The sequence below is a fragment of the Vombatus ursinus genome, unplaced genomic scaffold (genome assembly GCF_900497805.2).
Source record: "Vombatus ursinus unplaced genomic scaffold, bare-nosed wombat genome assembly UNPS02014798.1, whole genome shotgun sequence".
Lineage (NCBI taxonomy): Eukaryota > Metazoa > Chordata > Mammalia > Diprotodontia > Vombatidae > Vombatus > Vombatus ursinus.
The window spans coordinates 57,582,420-57,603,375 of NW_020954576.1; the positions used below are offsets into that span (position 1 = coordinate 57,582,420).

A 20,956-nucleotide genomic window follows, 5' to 3' on the forward strand; every position below is an offset into this window, starting at 1 on the left:
GCAGTGGAGAGAGGAACAGAGGGGAGGGGGTGCACCTTGGAGGGGAAGCAGCAGACAAGCAAGCAAGCAAGCAAGCCAGCAAGCGGGCAGGAAGGCTGACAAGCAGGGAAGGAGTCAGGAAGAGCTCCCCGGAGGAGGAGAAACAGTAACAGCAACAACAGCCCTTGAAGCGGCTGCTGCAGGGTAGCAGCTGCAGCACCTGTCTCTCTTCGTTTCCTGAGTGGTTCACTGACCCCTGAACAGAGCTTGCCATTTCAGCTGCCCCGGCCCGTCGCTGCCCGTGCCTTTAAAAAAAATTTTTTTTTAACCTGGAGCTGGGCCAAAGCCGGGCAAAGACGGCGGACCGGCCGAGGGTGGGGAAGGGGAGGGCGCTTTGCTGTGGATTGAACTGGTGGGGAGAGACAGCCCGGGGCGCCGGGAGAGGAGGGGGGGTCTGTGGTTGGGAGGTGTTGTGGGGGGCGGGAGGGCAGGGGAGAGAGTGGGGTGCAGCGAAGATGATGGCGGAGTGCGGCGGCGGCGGCGGCGGGGGTGGCGGCGGCGGCGGCGGCGTTGGGGGACCGAGGAAGAAGGCGCTCTCCCTGCTGGAAGCGGCCCGCTCCCGCTACGAGAGCCTGCAGATCTCGGACGACGTGTTCGGCGAGTCGGGCCAGGACAGCAGCGGGAACCCCTTCTACAGTACCTCGGCCGACTCGCGCTCCTCCTCCGCCGCCTCTTCCGAGGACGAAGACGAACCCACCACTTCCTCCATCTCCTCCTCCTCTGCCGCCGCCCCGCCGCCTCCGCCGCCGCAGCCCCTGGCCCGGGAGGTAGAGACAGCAACCGAGGGGCCCGCCCGCGGGGGAGGCGTCTGCTGTTTTCAGGGAGGAGGAGGGCACCGCGTCCAAAGGGCAGGAGCTGCGACTGGTGGGCAGCGGCAACTGCGACAGCATCAGCATCAGCTTCCCGGGCCCATGGATGAGGAGGATGAGGAAGAGCGTGGAGGCTGGACCCAGACTTTGCGAGACACCCCTCCCCCTCGCTTCGAGGATACCAGCGGTAAAAGGGGGTGGGCGGGGCCGCGAAATAGAGTGGGGTTTGGGGGGGCGGTTAAGAGTCAGCAGTGGTGGTGTGTGGATGCTGGGGATTGGGAGGAGTTGGCGTACCAGCCTGGATGCCAAGTCCGCTGAGATTGGGAGTCTTCTTGGCTAGGGATACCAGGCACATCTGCTTAGGAGGGATTCCAGATGTTTTGTTGGTTGCCTGGAGTAAGGCAGAAATTGGAAAGCGCGCAAACTCCCAATTGACGACGAAAATTTTCGGCAAAGATAGGTACAGACGTGTAAAAGCTGCATAAATGGGCCAGGTACTAAGGTGGAATAACTATTTGAATGCAGGTTCTGTGTTCCAAGTTCACTGTTGGGAGGAGAGGGATGAAACAGAGGCTGCTGCAGGTACTTTTTCTGTTCAGTCAAGTACAAAAGGACGTGGGAGCTCTCTCCTTTTAGTCGCTGGGAGCATTCCAGCGTCCTGCACCAGAGAGTAGTCACACCTGTAGGCACCCAAGATACAGATAGAATTTGTTAAGAGGTAAAATAATTTCCTGATTGCTAGGATTGTGAAAATGGCTTTCCAGGGAGTAGATTTTCTCTTGGATGGCTCTAAGAGAAGGATGAGCTCGTGCCTGGGATGACTAGATGGAAGGGTGAGAGACCTGTTAGTTATCTTCCAAGTAAGTCTGTGACCAGACTGAGGGCATTGCCCCATTTAGGAATGCCTGAGACCCAGCTGAATTCTCTTACCCACTCCTCACACATTTTTCCTGTACCCCATAACGAGTTTAGCAAATTATTTATACAATATATCTGCATAAAGTTCTACTTTCAGGGCTTTTTTATTCTGTTTAGTTTCTTAAATTTATAATGTAGCCTCTCCTGGAGTCAAACTACCTTGTCCTTGGAGACTGGAATCAGTAGAGGGGCAGGCGAAAGAAGGGGAGGATAATGGTGCTTTCTTTGTAAGGGTACCATTAAGGTGGGCTCTTGCCACACTAGAAATAACTTCCTTAGGTATTCTGCATGACATGGCTACACATTAATAATAATAATGATAATTGACATTTATATTGTGTTCAGCTTAGTGTTTGTAAAGGACTTTACACACATTATATCCTATAAAATCTCATAAGCTCTTGCTCCCTATCACTAGTATCTGCATGAATTTTTCTTCTTAGTACCTTGTTTTTGGGAAACTGGATGGTAAAGTATGACTGCCTCTTCACTGGCAACAGATCAACACATTCAGCTCATTGTGAACACTCTCTATTCCTGGCCCTTTATATAACTCTAATGCCTTGCTTTCCAACCTTGAAGCATTGGAAAGTGGAGTGTGTGTGTGTGTGTGTGTGTGTGTGTGTGTGTGTGTACCAGTCTAGTCTGGGAAATAATATAGAACCATCATTGAGGGAAGCTTAGGGAGTGGCTGAGCCCTCAGCATGATATAGTTTTTCCCCTTGTTATTCTTCCTGTGGTCATACTGTATCCCATCAAAAGGGCCATAAGAGATTCTCTTGAGATTCATGACACTTCCACTTGGAGACAGACTGGAAATCGTTCTACAAACTGTTCTTAAAACTCTGGTAGGCAGGTACCTGCAGTTTCCTAATATGTTTGGTCTGTCTGAGACCAGGAATGGTTTGCAAACCTCAAGCAAATTGTAGCATCAGTGTCCTAGGAAACATCTAGCTGTATAAGGGAGTTGAGTTATATAATCAATTTGGCTTAAACAATCTTGTGCATTTAGCATGTAACAGAACAACAGATTATAATCTGGGTTTTCTGGTTTGCAAGATCTTTATTTAAGATTTCCAAGAGATTCATATTTCCAGGGTCATATTACTTTGTGTAATGTATTTTTTATTACATTATAGCTTTTTAGCCACCACAATTATTCTGTGCCCTGGTCAGATGTCTTGTGTATTAGTATCCTATGACCTATAGCACTCGATAGTCAATCCTATGTTTGACAGACTTTGTACTGTGAATCTATCTGATCTATTATCCTGGCTTCAGTGGCTTCATCTGCAAAATGAGGAAGTTGTGCTAGATGATCACCACGCTCTAAGACTCAGTGATCAATCATTGGACATTGGGAATAGCCATTCTGGCAAAAGTTGTACCTAGAAGAATATAGCAAGTCTCTCCATTCAAGGCAAAGAGTTTTGTGTCAGCACCATTAAAGAAGCTGTGTTCAAATAAAACCTAGTTATGAACAGTGATGCTGTGTGTTAGATTTTGTAGAGGATATAGATTGCACTATACTCAATCTATTAATGTTAAATGTTAAATTTCAAAGTCCTTTGGAATTGGGAAAAATGAAACTGGGCACTAAGGCTCTAACTTTACCATTTGAATCTTGCTGTTGTAGCACTCTTGTTGTCAAACATCATGAAGGCTAAAGTCATATCATGTGCTTAGGTCAGACTCTGTCCCTGAGTCTAAGATTGTAATTAAATGCTTTAGTCCAAGAGTTAACCCTGTATGGACATTGTTTACCTGGAACTTTTTTTTTTAAAAACCCATTTTCTGTGTAATAATTTGTTTTTACTTTAGATGAAATTTAGAATTTCTTTACTTCCCTACAGTACCCTACCCTTTTAAACAAAATGGGGAAAAGAAATTGATGCCTTATTAAGTATGAGTTCCTAGTTCCCTGGTAACAATAGAGTGTGATTTATGGGGGCTGGAAATAGATACAGAAGTACAGTGTTTGCTCCTAGCAGTGTAATGACAAAGAGGGCTGCTGTTAGGCATATGAGGGCTATGCCTCAACAGTTCCAATAGTCAGAAGTTTTGTTAAAATAGTTTTTGGTCCAGTGCAATCAAAATAACAGTTTATTAACTTTAAGTGAAGAATTCATTGCAGTCTGTGACTCTGACAAGAGCTGACCCTCACCTCCAATTAAATCCAGTTTGCTGAAGGAAGGAGGCAATCAGCAAATATAGTCAGACTTCCTATTTTAAAACCTACATAGCCTTTGTTTCTGCAGATTGATTTTGACATTCTTTTTATTAAATTTTAGTTCTAAACATTTTGTTATTTCTTAGGCCCAGATCTGCCAGGACTGATTACCAGGATCCCTATATAATCTTTGCAAAAAGTTTATATGTATGACACAGAGTGCCACACTCTGCCTTTGCTCTGAAATGAAGTCTTCCATTTGATGTCACTGGAAATAGTGAGCACAGTAGAGAGGCATATGGGCCCTGACTAAAACAAGGAGGAGAAAGAAAGAGGAAACTCCCCTTAAGTCTTCCCAGCCCCACTCTGCATTGGTAATACAAACATGTACATCTGTTTTATAAGTACAGTTTCCCTACAGAAACAAATCAGGTTATGTATTTCCAAGACTGAAGTGATCTAAAAGTTCTGAAAGGGCCTTCCTTCATCTTTTCATTTCCTTTCCAACTCGGTGCTGAGGTGTTGGTATCTGTGTCCCTTTGAGAACATTTAAATACAGGCTGCATGTGTTTCTGTAATTGGAGCAGTGCTGGTTAACAAAACAGCTGGAGTCCTCAGAATTGTTTTTAATTCTTCTGTGGCCATAGGATCACACCTGTAGCAGATGATTTCTAGAGATGGCCCTTAACTCAAGAATTTTAGAGTTCTAAAGCTGAAAGGGATCTTGAACATTATCTAGTCCAATCTTCTTAGTTTACTGAAGAGGAAATCAAGTCCGAGAGAGGTGAAGTAACTTGTCCAAGATTATAAGCATACTTCAATGGATAGTTGAATCTCAGTGGCATGGTTACTTTTCATACCAGTGCAGATTGCGAACATTTAACATGTGTTTAGTTTTAGGTACCATTCTTTAAGAATTATGTTGATAAGTGTCCAGAAGAGGACAGCCAGGATGGTGGCAGGCCTTGAGTCCATGTTATATGAGTCTTGGATGAGAGAACTAGACATGTTTAGCCTAGAGAAGAGAAGACTCTGGGGTGGGGGTAGGGGGAAGGTGATGTGCTGGCTGTCTTTAGTATTTGAATATTATCATATGGAAGAGGGACTAGATTTTTTCTGTTTGTTCCAAGAAGGCAGAAATAAGGGGAATGGATGAAAAAATTCCTGATAATTAGGATGGGCTGTCTCAGGAAGTGGTCAGTTCTTCCTCCTTTGAAGTTTTCAGTCAGAAACTGGCTGCCCACTTGCTGGCTATGTTACAGGTGAGCTTCTTTAATGAATAGGGTGGGCTAAATGGCTACTCAGATCCATTCAAACTCTCAAATTCTATTATTCTGTGACCTCTTCACACTGTCCATAGTTTTGTATAAATCCTTTTTATTCTGATCCAAATTCATTTAATCAGTGAGTGGGGAACTCCCAATGTGTGAAAACTTTGTTCACTATTCCAGATCCATAACTCAGCTGTAGTCAGGGTTTTACAGAGTTGCCTGGGGCACTGAGAGGTTAGCTAGTATATGTGAGCACTAGAATTTGAACAGAAGTCTTCCTAACCATGAGTCTAATCCACTATCCATTATGCCATGCTGACATAAGAGCTTTGTTAGCACAAATAATAAAGTATTTATTTATACTTTTGCCTCTTTTAAGACCTGGCTCCCTCAAACAAATACCTCTCATGGTTGGTCTTCGCCTATGATTATTATTGCTTCTCTGGTCCTTCTTTATTCCAGCTATAGGTCACACATGATTCTCTAGAGATCTCTGGTACTTAACTTCATTCAGAACATTATGCAGTGTGTTGGCTATTTACCCACTTGCGCTTTGCAATAGCATGAAGCTAAGACTTGGTTACTTTCTTGGATTGATTTCCTTTCTGATTTTTTTTTTTAGTCCTAGCACTCTTATGATTTGCCTCCAATTGAAGAGGCAAAGAGGAAAAAAAAGAAGTATTAGTCTAGATCAGGAATTCTTGACCTGAGATCTGTGAATGTTCCTCACCCCCCAAAAAAAATTTTTTTATAACTATATTTCACTATAATTTGTTTCTTTTGTAATTTTATGTATTTTTATGCATTTAAAAACACCATTCTGAGAACTCCAAAGTCTTCACCAGACTTCCAAAGGGGTCTATGATATCCCAAAATGGTTAAGAACCTCTGACCCAGGTGTTGATTTGCTTTGACTTTTTTGCCCATGTTAGCATTTGCAAGTTAACATGTAATTGTGAGAAACTGAGGTATGGGTGGACCTGGAAGATTGATTAGCTTTTCTATTAGTAGAATATTTTCATTTCAGTTCCTTTTTTATTGTTCAGCATGGGGATGTGACCTTGAGAGGCTGGAGTGTGGCCTGGTGTTTGAAAACACACATTTTAAAAAAGGCTTTATCTTTGTAGGTGTGATTTGGTTCAAAGTCCATTAGGCTGCCAAGTAGCATTCTATGGTTCAAGGAGAAATGAAGACTATGCTCTTCAAACAGCTATCATACTGAGGGCCAGGTGTTGTGTAATGATTTGGAATCTGAGATGTCTGGGAAAGGAAATAAACATTTGTGACTTTGTATTTGTCATGGTCATGTTAATAATACTCCAGGACAGTTTGCTGTACTTTCAAACTCAGTATATGGGAAAACTCATGTGAATATAATAACCCTTTAAATGGGTGAATTGCAAGGCTTATCTACAAATGAGGATTTGGTATATGTATTAAAGAAGGTTAAACCATGGAATGTTGATTTGAGGATGTGATACTATTTAAGAAGACTGGAGGGTGTGGTGCACTGTTGAAGGTAAGGGACAGACTTTCACTTTATTGAATTTTGTAACTGCTTTATAGGTAATATAACCTTTTCTAGATCATTGGATTAAGTGTGCTAGTAAGGTAGCACTTTTTTTTTTGTGAAAAGGTGATACATTTTTTAAATTTGTAAAATTTGTGTGAATGACTATAGTTGGAACATTTGTGCCCTTTTCTAGTAAAGATATATGTTTTGGGGTACTGCATTATAATGGCTTAATTAAAATTCCTCCTTCCCCTGCCCTTTTTCTTTTTGGCTTCATGGCAATAATATGTCATAGAGTAAGTAGCATTCTCATATTCTAGTCCTGGCTGAACTACTCATTTGCTTTGTGACCTCAGGCCAGTCACTTAACCTCATTGGGACTCAGTTATAAAATGAGGAGATAAAACTGGATATTCTGGTTAGGTCTCTTCCAGCTATGAATCTATGATATAAAAAAATCAGAGGAAATATTCAAGCATGTTGATCCATCTGTCATAGAGGCTACATAGGGAGTCCTTACACTAAATGGTGGGGAGGAGGGATTGAAGCAACAAGGAAGGAAAATTTCCTGACCTTGGTCCAGAGTCATGAATGGGAATTTGTACAGTAAGTGTTTGTGGGTGAACCACTGTATAACAGTAATCAGAATATCATTAAATTAAATACTCTGATGGGAAAAGTGAAACCAAAGAAATTGATTACAAAGTTATTTATCTTTACAAAAGAGATCTGTGATAGAATTTGTGTACCAAAGTAAAAAGAAACAGTTATAATAAATAATGCAAAGGAAACAGAGAAAATTTTAAAACACCTTATTGAAAGGAAACAAGGAACAGATAATACCAAAGGAAATACAGTGTGGCTGGGGGGAAAGGGAGAGAGAGAGAGAGAGGAAAAAAAACCTTTCTGAAAAAGGGAAGTACTGTAGCCAAATAAGGAAAAACAAGAAAAGTATAGCAAATCAGTTGTAAATCAGAAACCTGGCAGGCCAAAACAGAAATTAGAGGAATATCTTTTAAGGAACCCTCAAAATAGTAAAAATTTGTTTTAAATATATTAAAGGGAAGAATCCAGCTAGCATCAGTGGGACCGTTTGGTGACGCAGTAGACTGTGATCCAGTTGAAGGCAAGGAGTTTTCATTTTTATTTGTGTATCCCTTGCACAGTGCTTTTCCCATAAAGGCTTATTGAATTGATTATCATGTAAATGGTGGAAAGATGTATTAAATAGAAGGAGATTACTAGGGAAAATAAAAGAGTTCAGTTCAACAAGCATTTATTAAGTGTCTACTATGTGCTAGGCATTGTGCTGTGCCCTGAGAATACAAAAACAAAAAATGTTTCATGGAAGTTATACTTTATAGAAATAATTCTACTAAATTATTTGCCTTTCCGTGATTCTGATCTCAAGGTGTCTTTTGCAACAGAGAAGTTCAGAGATACTGGATCACAAAGTTTCAAGTGCATAAGGCATTTTAAACCTTATCCATAAATTACATATAGATAAGTTTCTAAGAAACTCATGACAGGAATGGTGAGGGCATTGGTCAAAATAAATGGCTATTATGGTTGAATATTGCCATTTTATCAATTTGTGGATGTAACTTCCATCCATAAGAGTTTCTAAGGAGACCTACAAAACAAGTTTAGTGTGGAAATGAGACTCACTGGTCAAGCTGGTGATACAGCTCCCCTGTATATATATGGTCATTTGTCCTATGATGACATGACCAATCAATAGAATCTCTAAGCAAAAATAACTTATAGGGGAAAGGGAAACATATTGAAGCATGTTAAATCATGCCTGACTTATCAAGGAGAGTTTTTTGAGAAGGCAAATTGGTATGTGAATAAAAGAAAAACAGTGTATAATTAGATACCATATTTGATCTCCTTAGACTTTAAAAACTTCTGTGACAAGGTCTTTTATTAAAAGGTTATTTTTAAAAAGCCAAGTCTTTATGGAATTGGCACAGAGCGTGGAAGAGGAACAAGGAAAAGGAGTATTTCTTAAGACAGATAAATTGAAACAGGTTTATTTTTCTTGGGATTTTGAATTTGACCTGGCTTATTTAACAATTTTGTAATGGGAGGGGAGGTTGGGGAAGGATAATATACAGAGACTGTAAATGTACACCATTGTAATCTCCTTGAGGACAGGGACCACATCTTATTCTTCTTTATAAACCCACCGCAGTGACTAAGTCAGCACTTTTGTCCATAATTGGCTTGCTGTAAATAAATGGATGAATGAATTTTCCAAGCTTTTATGGGAATTAAAATGCCAAGATAATGGGGATGAACAGCAAGAAGATCTCTTGAGGGCATGTGAGTAGTCAGAAAAATGGTAGATAGGCTTTAGTGTGGATAATGATGCAGTAATGTATTTGTCAGGAGCTGGAGAGGGGGAAGGGATGTGGACGAGAGAGGGAATCTAAACCATGTTTATAAGATGATTAGTTCCAACCTCATCAGTTAGTTACCAGAAAGGGGACTTGGGAATCATTGCTGACCATTTCTTGTTATTTTGGCCAATGAACTTGAAAGACCAAAAAAAGTTCATGAAATTTTTAGGGACTAATAACCAAAACAAAACAGCAGACCAAACAAAAACTGTGTGAAACCAATAGTAGGCCTGCTGTATGAATACTAAATATGGTCCTACTTGCTGCACCTCAGGGAAGATATAATGGAGGTAAAACTTGCATATCCAGGCAACCAAAGTGACCTGGGGGATAAGGAAGCTGGCATAAAGGACAGACTGAATATTCCCTGTTTACCATCTTTCTTTTTTTAATTGATGACTTTTGTTTTTATATCACACTCATTTCTGAATATATCATCTCCATCCATGAAGACTTTCCTTGTAAGAAAGTTAGAAAAAGGGAAAATTTAATCAAAATCAACCAATATCTTAACAGCAAAGGTGACTTTCTATACCCATAACTCCCTGCCTCTACAATGATGGAAGGAGCTGTTATTTTTTTACATTGAAGTATATAAAGTGAAGAGCATAAATAAGGCAAACCTGGAATGGTTCACCATGCTCCAAGGATTACAATCCTTTTGTCCTGCTTGTGAACTTCTATCTTTCTTTTCTTTTTTCCTTAGGGGTATGTCAAGTAGGTGGTACAGTGGATAGAAAGCTGGACCTGGAGTCAAGATCTGAGTTCAAACCTAGGTTTAGATACCTATTAGCTGTGTAATCTGGGGCAAGTCACTTAGTAAGGCTATCTGCCTTAATTTCCTCTTCCATAAAATGGGGATTTTCCAAAGATCAAATGAGATATTTGTCAAAGTGCTTTACAAATCTTAAAGTACTATATAAATACTAGCTCTGGAGAAGGAAATAGCAAACCACCCCAGTATCTTTGCCAAGAAAAGCCAAATGGGTCACGAAGAGCCAGACATGGCTGAAAAACAACTGAACATCACAAATGCTAGCTATTATTATTATCTTATGTATTTTGTGCTCACTCTTCCTTCCTTCTTTGTATACCACTCACAGTTCTAACTCAGATAAGCTTTTTCTCACATGTGACATGTATTTCCACATTAACCTCCTGCTTTTCTCTTTCTCTTTTCTTTGTTACCTCAGGAAAACTCTTCACCCTCAACTGCTCCTATGCCACTTATGAGCTAAAAAAACAGCCCTAATCATGCACACCACTTGTCCTTATTTTCACTCTATCTCTTCTTGCTCTTCTTTTTCTTTTTCTTTTGTATAGAAAACCTAAGTTTTGGAGTGCAATGAGATGTAACAAAAAGCCCTTGTTCTTAGCCTCTAGAGTTTTTGAAAGTCTTCTTCAGAATCTGTACCAAAACATCCTTCTATCTTTTATCTTCCTCTCGACTAGCTTTTCCTGTAATATACAAAGAGCTGCCCCTCACCCTTAGAACAAATGAGCCTATGACTCACTAAAGGTTGGGGGCAGGTTATATCAGAACTAGGGGACATGCCTTTAAATTGGAAAATAATATATTTTAGGTCATTTAAAGGACTAATTTCAACATCTAATAACTTGTGGTAGTTGTTATGCCTAATCATCTCCACCCAAGAAGTGGAATAGGAAGAACATAAGCAAATATAAATGGTTTTAGAGGAATAGGTAAATTCACGACTAAATTCCATACTGGACTATTGAAAGAAAGTAGATGTTTTGGGCATCACCCTAGCTTTTTTCAGAGTTTGTCCCTGACAAGGTGGTTCCAGGTCTCTGGTCTTTAAGGTTCCTGATTCCAAATCTGCCCCAGCTTCATTGTCTCTTTATTATCTTCTAAAAGAAAATTATATAAATACTACTGCTCTATCTTACTCCTAGAGGGATATTTAACACTCATCTATCTTTTTTTTATTTCTTTTAGGCAATTGGGGTTAAGTGACTTGCCCAAGGTCACACAGCTAGTAAGTGTCAAGTGTTTGGTCTGAGACCACATTTGAACTCAGGCCCTCCTGACTTATGGGCGGGTGCTCTATCCACTGCGCCACCTAGCTGCCCCCAACACTCATCTATCTTAACTAAGGTATCAAAAAAAAATCTTTTTAAGAAAAAATTCAGCTAGAAAGAAAAGGTTGGACTATTTCCCAAAGCCCTTTCATTGGGGAGTTGAGAAAAACAAAAAGTTCTCATAGATCATAGAAATAAATGATTTCTGATCCCAGCTTTAATGATCTACCCAAGCACACCTAAAGAGACAAGTACGGGCACAGAGGAAAAGTGCTAGACCTGGAGTCAGGAAGACCTGAGCTCAAATTTAGCCTCAGAAAGTAGCTATGTGACCCTGGGCAAGTCACTTAATCTTGGTCTGTCTCAGTTTCCTCAATTGTTAAGTGGAGATAAGAATAGCACCCACCTTCCAGGATTGCTGTGAGAATCAAATGAGATATTTGTAAAGCACTTAGCCCAGTGCCTAACACGTAGTAGGTGCTCAGTAAATGCTTATCTTTCCCCTCCTTCTAACAGGCCTTCCCCCCAATCATCGTTGTTTCCATTCTCTTGCTTTAATCACGTGTAGGTTGTATGCTGGAGAAGGAGTACCCAACAAACTTTTCCAGAATTTTAGCCCAATATAGAGTGAGGCTTGAATTACTTTCTGGTGGGATTCTTAGTCCTCCCAGAAATGTGTTCCTCTCATAAACTGCAAGGATTTATAAGGTTTTTTTCAGCTAGCCTTGTCTGCACGTTTCTGCTGCAACTTCCTTGCCCTGCGTGATCCTAGGCAAGTCCCTTGACCCCTAATAGCCTCAGTTTTTTTATCTGTAAAATGGGGATAATAATAGCACCCACCTCCCAGGGTTGTTGTGAGGATCAAATGAGATAATATTTGTAAAGCACTTAGCACAGTGCCTGGCATGTAATAAGTGCTATATGAATTTTAGCTACTACTATGATCATCATCTTCTCTAATCCTGCTTTAGTTTCAGCCATGGAAGGCCTTTCCTTTCCTTTCTGATGCCTACAGAGTCCTCTGTGCTCTAGGATGCTAAATACCTTTACTGCTTTCTTTAAGTCGCACTGCTATTGGTGTCCTGGTAGGCCTATTATGACTCCTGATCCCTTGCTTTGTTTTCGCTAGCCAGATATTACGGGTGGTTGCCAGTACTGTTCAGTGAACCTGGTAACCATAATTGCCACAAACAAACAGCTGGGCCTTGTTTTGGCCAGCTGTCCCTAGAGCCTGTTTACATCATGTCCTTTCCCTTGGGGTCAATGTGAAAAGAGCACTGGTATGGGAGTTAGGACACTCCTGGGTTCAAATCATGCTTTTGTGGGAGCCACTTGACCTCTGTGACCCTTGCTGCCTCATCTATAAAATAGGGACAATTATTCCTGTAGTACTAACCTCATAGGGTTGTTGTGAGGCTCAAAAGAGATAATAAACATTTATTAAGCACCTACTATGTGCCAGGCACTGTGTTAACCACTAGAGGTACAAAAAGAGGTATGAGATAATCCCTGCCCTCAAGGAGTTTACAATCTAATGGGGGAGACCACATGCAAACAAATATATACAAAGCAAGCTGTATACAGGATAAATAGGAAATAATTAAAAGAGGGAAGGCACTGGAATTAAGAGGGGTTGGGGAAGGCTTCCTCTAGGAGGTGAGATTTTAGTTGGGATTTAAAGGTTGCTGCTACTACTGCTGTTTGATCTTTGTTCTCAAAGAGGACCAAGACATCAGGGTGTGGTGCCTTGACATGCAAGTGAATTGGATTTAGTGAGAGACTTAAAGGAAGCCAGGGAAGTCAGTAGTCAGGGTGAAGAAGGGAGAGCATGTTGTGTGTAAAGTGTGTTTCAAACTGTAAAACTCAAATGGGTGAGCTATTATTGTCGTTGTTGTTGTTCTAGGTGGCTAGAAACAGATTCATTGTATCCTCCTGCATGAAAATCTTCCCCACATTGGTATGCTTTCTAAGTTCCTCTTTTCCTACCCCAGGGATGCTTTCAGCTGTCAGCAACTTGGCTGAACAGATAACTGATTTACCTTGAGTCCAATGAAAAAATCAAGCATTTGAGAAGCTCCACCTATTCCCCTGTTTCTTTTTAACAACTAATCCCTTTGATATGAGGGAATATGCTTTTCGAATCTTAACAACTTCAATTTTATTCAAAATTCTTTATGTGTACAATAAAAATAAGAGATGTGGTTTCCATCATAGTAAAGATGGTCAATCTCAAAACTTTAAGCACTATGAGGGTAGGAAATAGGAGCAGAGGGGCATTATCTGACTAAGCTTTAAGGTACTTAAGTCAAACTAAAGTTGATACAGAAAACAAAATGGATGTCTTATTGAATTGAATAGAAGTAGTGAGTATTCCTTTTAAAAAATAATTAAATCTTTCTTGATACTCTTGACTCTTTTGTGTTATCTTTAGAAAAAGATAAATAGTGGAATATATGCTGGAGAAGAGGGCAGTTTGAATTTTTAAGTACTGTATAAGCTCCAACATTATGGAATTAAGAGTTAGAAGTAACTTATCTTTGAAGTCATTTGACCAACTCCCTTATTTTCCCATACAAGGAAATGGAGGCCCACAGAGGAGAAGGTGGAATGTGAATCTGGGTCCAGAGCCAGTATCCTCTCTGCTAACCTATGCTGTCTCCCAAACATAAGGTCATTAATTATTTAGAGCTGGAAAATACCTTAGGGATCTTTCTTTTACAGATGAAGAAACTAAAGCTCAGAAGGGTTAGTAAATACATGCAATTTGAATCTAGGGTTTCTGACTCCAAACCCTGTGCTGTTTCCATTATACCACATTGCCCCCCAATGATTGCCCCCCAGTGACCCAGGGGTCACATGGTATGTATTCACTGGCTTTCCCTTTTCATTTCTTATGTTGGGAGTTTACAAAAAAGCCAGGTCACAAAAAAGCTTACATAGAGTCAGTTACTTAGCTTAAAAGGTATGTTTTCCTAGGTAGCTAAGGAATAATTTAAAAACATGATCTTAGAAAAACATGGAAAGACTTGCATGAAATAATGAAGAGCAAAATGAGCAGAGCCAAGAGAACATTGTATGCAGTAACCTGCAACATTGTTTTAGAATGACTTTGAGGTTTTTTGACTATTATAAATACTCAAATTAATTATAAAGGACTTCTATATGAAGAAAGACTCTATCTGCATTCAGAGAACTATCTGATATATAGAGGTATATATAGAATAATTTTACATATATATGCATACATATGCACACATACCTATTTGTGTCTAATGGTAGCCATTTCTAGGGGGAAGTTGGGGGAGGGTAGAAAAAAGAAAACAAGAAATTTACATCATAATTTTAATGTATATTGGAAAGTTGTGCATAATAGATTTGCAGTTTCATATACAATCATCTTTTTATTATATCATGTTATGGAAATGTTTGTTTTATTCCATAAATATATATTAGTATAATAAAAATGAAAGGGAAAAAATAAAAATATAAATGATAACCATAGATGCTCAGGTGAGGACAAACAAGAGATGGCGCTTTGATGAATGCCAAAGACTGGCCACATCTCTGGGGAGTTAGCCAGATAACTCTTGGTTCCATCTCCCTCTAGAATAAACAATTTGAGACATGTTAGCTATTTTTACATGTTTCTTCCTTTCTTGTACCAGAGTAACAGGACGGAAAAAATCCATGAGTGAGTTTATTTTTAGAGGCACATTTAACATTTTTATTCTGTTATAAATAGGATATTATTGGGCTAGGCCCTCTTCCCAATTAAGACCTGAGTGGTGATAGGAGTAGAAACAATTTAGAGATGGCCTGATCTACTTTGATCATGTGGTGGTCATATTTGCACCTTCCATTTTTAAATAGGGGAGACGAGCTAGACAGCAGCTCATGTGAAAAGGTCTTGGCAGTTTGGGGGAAGCACAAAGCTCCAGCTGAGTCGTGGCATCCTAGAATTTCAGTCAGAAGGGACCTCAATAGCTGTCTCGTTCAACCTATGACTCCTTTCAAGAATCCCCACTACAACATGCTCCACAGACCACCTCTAGCCTATGCTTGAAGATGTCCAGTGAAGAGGGAACTAGGGGAAGCTAGGTAGCCTAGTGGGTAAAGCATTGGCCCTAGAGTCAGGAGGTTCTGAGTTCAAATCTGGCCTCAGGCACGTAAGACTTACTGGTTGTGTGACTCTGAGCAAGTCACTTAACTCCAACTGCCTCACAAAAAAAAGGAGAGGGAACCAATTACCTCTGGAGGCAGTCCATTCTGCTTTTCAACAGCATTGAGTCTTAGGAAGTTTTCATATCAAATCTAAATAAGCCTCTCCGCAACTTCCATTGATTGCTCCTAGTTCCTCTCTCCAGGGGCAAATCAGCATCAGTCCATCAACGAGCATTTATTAAGCACCTGTTATATGCCAAGCACTGTGTGAACCTCTGGAGTCTAAGCCTTCTTCAAATACTCGAACATGGTAATCACATCCTGGCCTGACCTTTCTCTTCACTAGGTTAAACATCCATAGTCCCCTCAACTAATCCTCATATGGCCATGGACCTAGCGCCCTTATCTGCCCTAGTTGCCCACCTCTGGATACTTTCCAGCTCATAAATGGAACTGTGGTGCCCAGAACTGAGCAAGATGCTCCAGATGGTATTGTGGCAGCCAAAAAAACTGATATGATCTTAGGAAATATTAATAGAAGTATAGTGTTTTGAATAAAGGAGGTGATTCTTGCCTGATCAGACCACATTTGGAGTCATTTAAGTTCACTTCCAGGTACCACATTTTGTTGACAAGCAAATACATCCAGAGAAGAATAACCAAGATGGCAAAGGGACTGGAAAATACATGATACTGTTGAAAGAGTTGTGTGTTTAGCTTGAATAGAGAAGATTTAGGGGATGGGGAAGATAGGATAGCTGTGTTTAAATATTAGAAGAGGAATTAGACTTGTTTTAATTGGTCATGGAGGGTAAAACGTGGACCAACTATTGAAAATTTCAGAAAGGCACATTTTAGCTGCAAAATAAAAAAAAACTTCCTAATAGAGCTATCCAAAAGTGGAATGAGACACCTAGATAGGTGGTAAATTGCCCATTTTTGAAGTCTAAAAGCAAAGGTTGAAAGACCACATCTCTGGGATATTGTAGAGGGCATTCCTGTGTTGGATGTGGATTGAACTAGAATCAGAGGTCTGTCCCCTGAACTAGATTTAAATGTAATTAGGAAATGTTTAACAAAATGAATAAAAATGCAATACAACATAGACAATGTTAATCTGTGATTTTCTAATCAATATGTGGCCTTCCAAGATCAATTTCTGTTTAACATATAGGACTAGATATCCTCTGAAACCCCTCCCAACTCTGATTTTTTTTTTATTTGAAGTATAGCGTAGTAGATAGAGAGCTGGCATCAGAGTTAGGGAGATCTGGATTCAGTCCCACCTCTGAAACATGCTGCCCTTGTGATCCTTGGCAGGTCATTTAACCTTTTGGTGTCCCAGGCTCTTTACCAAGACTATGTCTTACAGAGTTGTAATTAATCTGCATGGTGGAGGGAGTGACTAAACCCTTAATAAATACTTGTTCTCTTGACTTAATAAATGCTTTTTGACTTGGAAATTTCCTGTACCATTGAAACCAAAATGTCAGGACTAAACAAAGACCCCTTCCTATGGAGGGCTTACGGTGGGAATTTATGTACACTAAATATAGAGACAAATATTTATAGTGGGTCTAAGTGTTCAAAAAGCAAAAGAATGGCACTATAAGTAGTCCCTAAATCTTGGCACATTGTTAACATACAGTTTGGATATGTCTCTATATGTCGTTAAATATAGTTTGGATGTGTCTCTATATCCTGTCTCTATTGGGCAATTTTCCAGCTAAAACGTCAATATCGCTACCTTTAGGATTCTCTTTTTTTTCGAGTCCTTTCAGTCACCTCCTGTTAATTGACCCAGATTTCTCTATCAGAGGTCCTGGAATCCAAATCCTGGAATTGAAGTAGGGAAAGGAGGAGAGAGCAGGGAGCTATCTGAATCAATATGACGTAATGGAATGAATGTTGAATTTGGAGTCAGGAACATTTGGGTTCAAACCCCACCTCAGATGCATACCAGCTGTGTGAGCAAGGGCATCTCTCTGAGTTGTGACAATCATCTACAAAATGGTGACACATACCTTAGTACATGCCTCAAAAGACATTGTGTATGTAAAATTCTAAAATCAACTGGTATTATTACCCAGAATGAGGGGATGAGGGAGGGGAAGGAGCTGATGACTAGTGCTGCCGAAGTCCTTGCTAAGCATCTTCATGGCCTCTGGCACAGGGCTTTTTACATGGGTATAGAATCTGGTATTCATTGGCACACAATTTGCAGCCAGCTTCAAGCTGACTCTACAACCTAGTTGAGGTGTTAAAGCTGAGGATTGTTTCACTAAGCTTTTAGAAGCTTTCTCTCAGACTGTTTCCATTTTCCCTGCAGTCTCCTTAAGTGGGAAAAGGAAGAAATGCCAGACTGCATAGACAGAGTTTTCTTGGAGCTTACTCAGATATGCTGTACCTAAAGCCTTGGAACTCCTCACGGCCACTTCATTTGCCATAATTACTTTTGCACTGGTGCAGATTAACGTGTATGGAATTCAAGTCGCCTCGATTTTGCAGCAGTCATTCCGTAGAAAAGTGTTCCACGGACATGCAGTGGTGTGACTGTAGAGATTTAAAAAAAATTTTTTTTTGGCATAGTGACGTGTCTTTTATTAGCAAAGATTTGATATTTCCCAGACATGGTGAAATCTGAGATTTAAAAGGCTTGGTTGGACCCAAAACGGACTTTTCTTGGCCCCTCCCCACTTCTACCCCTCATTCTGGACATTGACTTCAATGCATGGTAGTCCTGCTGGTTTAAAATATAATACCATTTGGCTGTTTCTGTTTCTCTTCCCTTCCTTCTCTTCTCCCCCTTCCGTTGTCCATTATTCATGCAGTGCCTATTCAATAATCAAATGCTAATAAATGCAGCTTGCCAATGAAGCCTTTCTGCTCTGGGAATAGCAAATACTAGCAATATTTACACATTCTCCTTGGTATGGTTGAAGCATTAAAGCAAATCACCTTTAGAAAGTAAGAATACTGAGCTCCCAAATAACTAAACATTGAGATGGGAACCTCTGGCACCAAGAATGGATTCTAGTGTGGGTGAATGGTAGTGGTCAGTACACAAATAAGCCTTTGTTAAGCACCTACCATGTCTAGGTCCGGCATTGTCCTTAGTGCTGGGCATGCAAGGAGAAGCAAAGTAATAATAATAATGATAACTAACATTGATGGGTGGCAGCTGGGCTACAGAGTGGATAGAATGCTGGGCCTGGAGTCAAGTAGATTCATCTTCCTGAGTTCAAATGTGGAATCAGACACTCAATAGCTGTGTGACCCTGGGCAAGTCACTGAACTTTGTTTGACTCAGTTCCTGATATGTCAAATGAGCTGGAGAAGGAAATGGCAAATTGTTCCAGTATCTTTGCTAAGAAAATCCCAAATGGGGTCATGAAGAGTCAGACACGACTGAAAAATGACTGAACAGCAACAAAACATTTATATAGTGCCTACTGTGTACCTGGCACTGTGCTAAGCACTTTACAAATGTTACCTCATTTGATCCTCACAACAACACTATGAGGTAGGTGCTATTATTATTCCCAATTTACAGATGAAGAAACTGAGGCAAACAGGGGTTAATGGACTTGCCCAGCATCACACACCTCAAGGAAGTTGTAGCAGAAGAAGCCTAAAAGAGAGGTTAGGTCTAGAGAAGCAGTCTTAAGAGTAATCAGCATAGAGATAAGTGAATTCATGGGAGCTGAGGAGATGACCAAGTGAAATGGTATAGAGAGAGAAGAGAAGAGGGTTAAGGACAGGCCTGGAGGACACGCATGTTTAGTGATTTTGACCTGGATGAAGATCCAGCAAAGGAGACTGAGAGAGTATACCAAATATACGATGCTGGTCTCTCTAGCTATCTGAGGCCTAGATAGATTTAATTCTAGAGGTGTGCAATAATAAGAGGGTCTAAGAACAAAGCACTGAATGCTTTTAAATGATTTTTTAAAAAAAATATGATTTTCTTATTATGCTCCTAGAAAACAGAAGACATAAGAGATTTCCTACAAATGCGTTTTTTTTTCCTTCTGGGCCTCAGTGACCTCCAGAGACTTCAGATGAAGAATATATCCTACCTAGAGCTATGGACTTATTGATCTCCAATGCCACAATTATTGTACATTCTCTTTGGCCTCTGACTAAAACTTCTCTTTTCCCTCAAACTTTTCTTGTTTAAGCCTTTACACTCTTTCCAGACTCTGTTTTTCCTAGTAGGCTTACCACCTACTTCCTTACTCTGCTGTTTGGCTTCCAAATGCCTTCCACTTTGGATCTCATTTCTTATTTGTAACCCCTGCTATTTCCCATCCCACCAGCAACTGTCTCTTCTCTCCTCCATGTAAAGAAGCAAAAAGTATCTTGGCATAGTGAATAAAAGTGAGACTTGGAGTTAGTAATACCTGGATTTAAATCCCTACTCCTTCCCCCCAAAACCTTGAGCAAGTCTCTTAACCTCTGAGCCTCAGTTTCCTCAACTATAAAATGATCATCATAATGCATAGAAACTTACCCCCATGGGGTTGTGATGATGTTTAAATGAGATAATGTATGCAAAGTGCTTTGCAAACTTTTAAAGTGTTTGTATTAATGTTAGCTTTTTTTGTTGTTGACAATAACATTGATAGGTATGGATATTTTGGAGTAATGTTTGAATTACTATGACTATGTATGACTATTCTCATGCACATAATCATTTTCTAAATTTTTAAATAGTTTTTTTTTTTTTAATGCATCATCAAAGTGTTAACTGGCCATTGTAGTTTAGGCACACACCACAAAAGTGCCTCAGGATTCGGAATGAATGAATGAATAAGTGAAAAAAATTTTTTCATTAAGTTCTTACTGTGTACCAAGTACTGAGGATAGAAGTTGAAAAGCTAGACAATTCCTGCCCTCAAGGAGCTTATATTCTAATGTGAGAGACAACACTGTTATCTTATAATAGGGAAGGGTGTTTTGGTTTGGGAAGCCACAGAGATTGTAACTAGGACTCTAGGGCAGTCAACTGACACATTTATTCCAGAGCACACGGGGTATTGATTTGATTACAGTCCTCAAAGAAGAAAGTAGAAAGGATTAAAGGTTGAACTGGGGTTAGGGAATTGCCTAAACATGATCCTTAAGTGACTTGGCTCCTCTGAGGCAGAATTTCTGGAGTACTATTTAGGAGGATGGAACAACAACTAATGGGATAAAATATAGGGGTTGGGGCAGCTAGGTGGCGCAGTGGATAGAGCACCAGCCCTGAAGTCAGGGGGACCTGAGTTCAAATGTGACCTCAGACCAAACACTTGACACTAGCTGTATGACCCTGGGCAAGTCACTTAACCCCAATTGCCTAAAACAAACAAACAAAAAAAAATAAAATATAGGGGTTAAAGAAAGATGTTTCCAGGGCAGAAGTTGGAGCTAAATGGCTTAGCTTTTCCAGATGGGGAGAGATCTCAGACTTTGAGATCGGGGACCTCATGCTGGGGAGACTCTCCAGGACAAGACCCAGTGAAAAACAAGAGTCCTTGGGACACTTGCCCTCAGTATCTCAGGCTATGAGAAGCTGGTGATGGCCATGCATAGGGGAGAAGACAGGATGGAGAAAAAGCTGAAGAGGTCAGCTGGGGTGTGGG

At 40.3% G+C, this 20,956-nt stretch overlaps 1 protein-coding gene across 1 annotated transcript in view; it reads left to right on the forward strand.

The window, feature by feature from the left end:
• Positions 1–494: 494 nt before the first annotated feature.
• The window catches only part of LOC114049519 (piggyBac transposable element-derived protein 5-like), a 168,142-nt gene continuing 147,680 nt past the window's right edge, over positions 495–20,956 (forward strand). The window contains exon 1 of the mRNA XM_027870755.1: positions 495–1,035. Coding sequence (XP_027726556.1) covers positions 495–1,035 — 541 coding nt within the window. The remainder of the gene's footprint in view (positions 1,036–20,956) is intronic.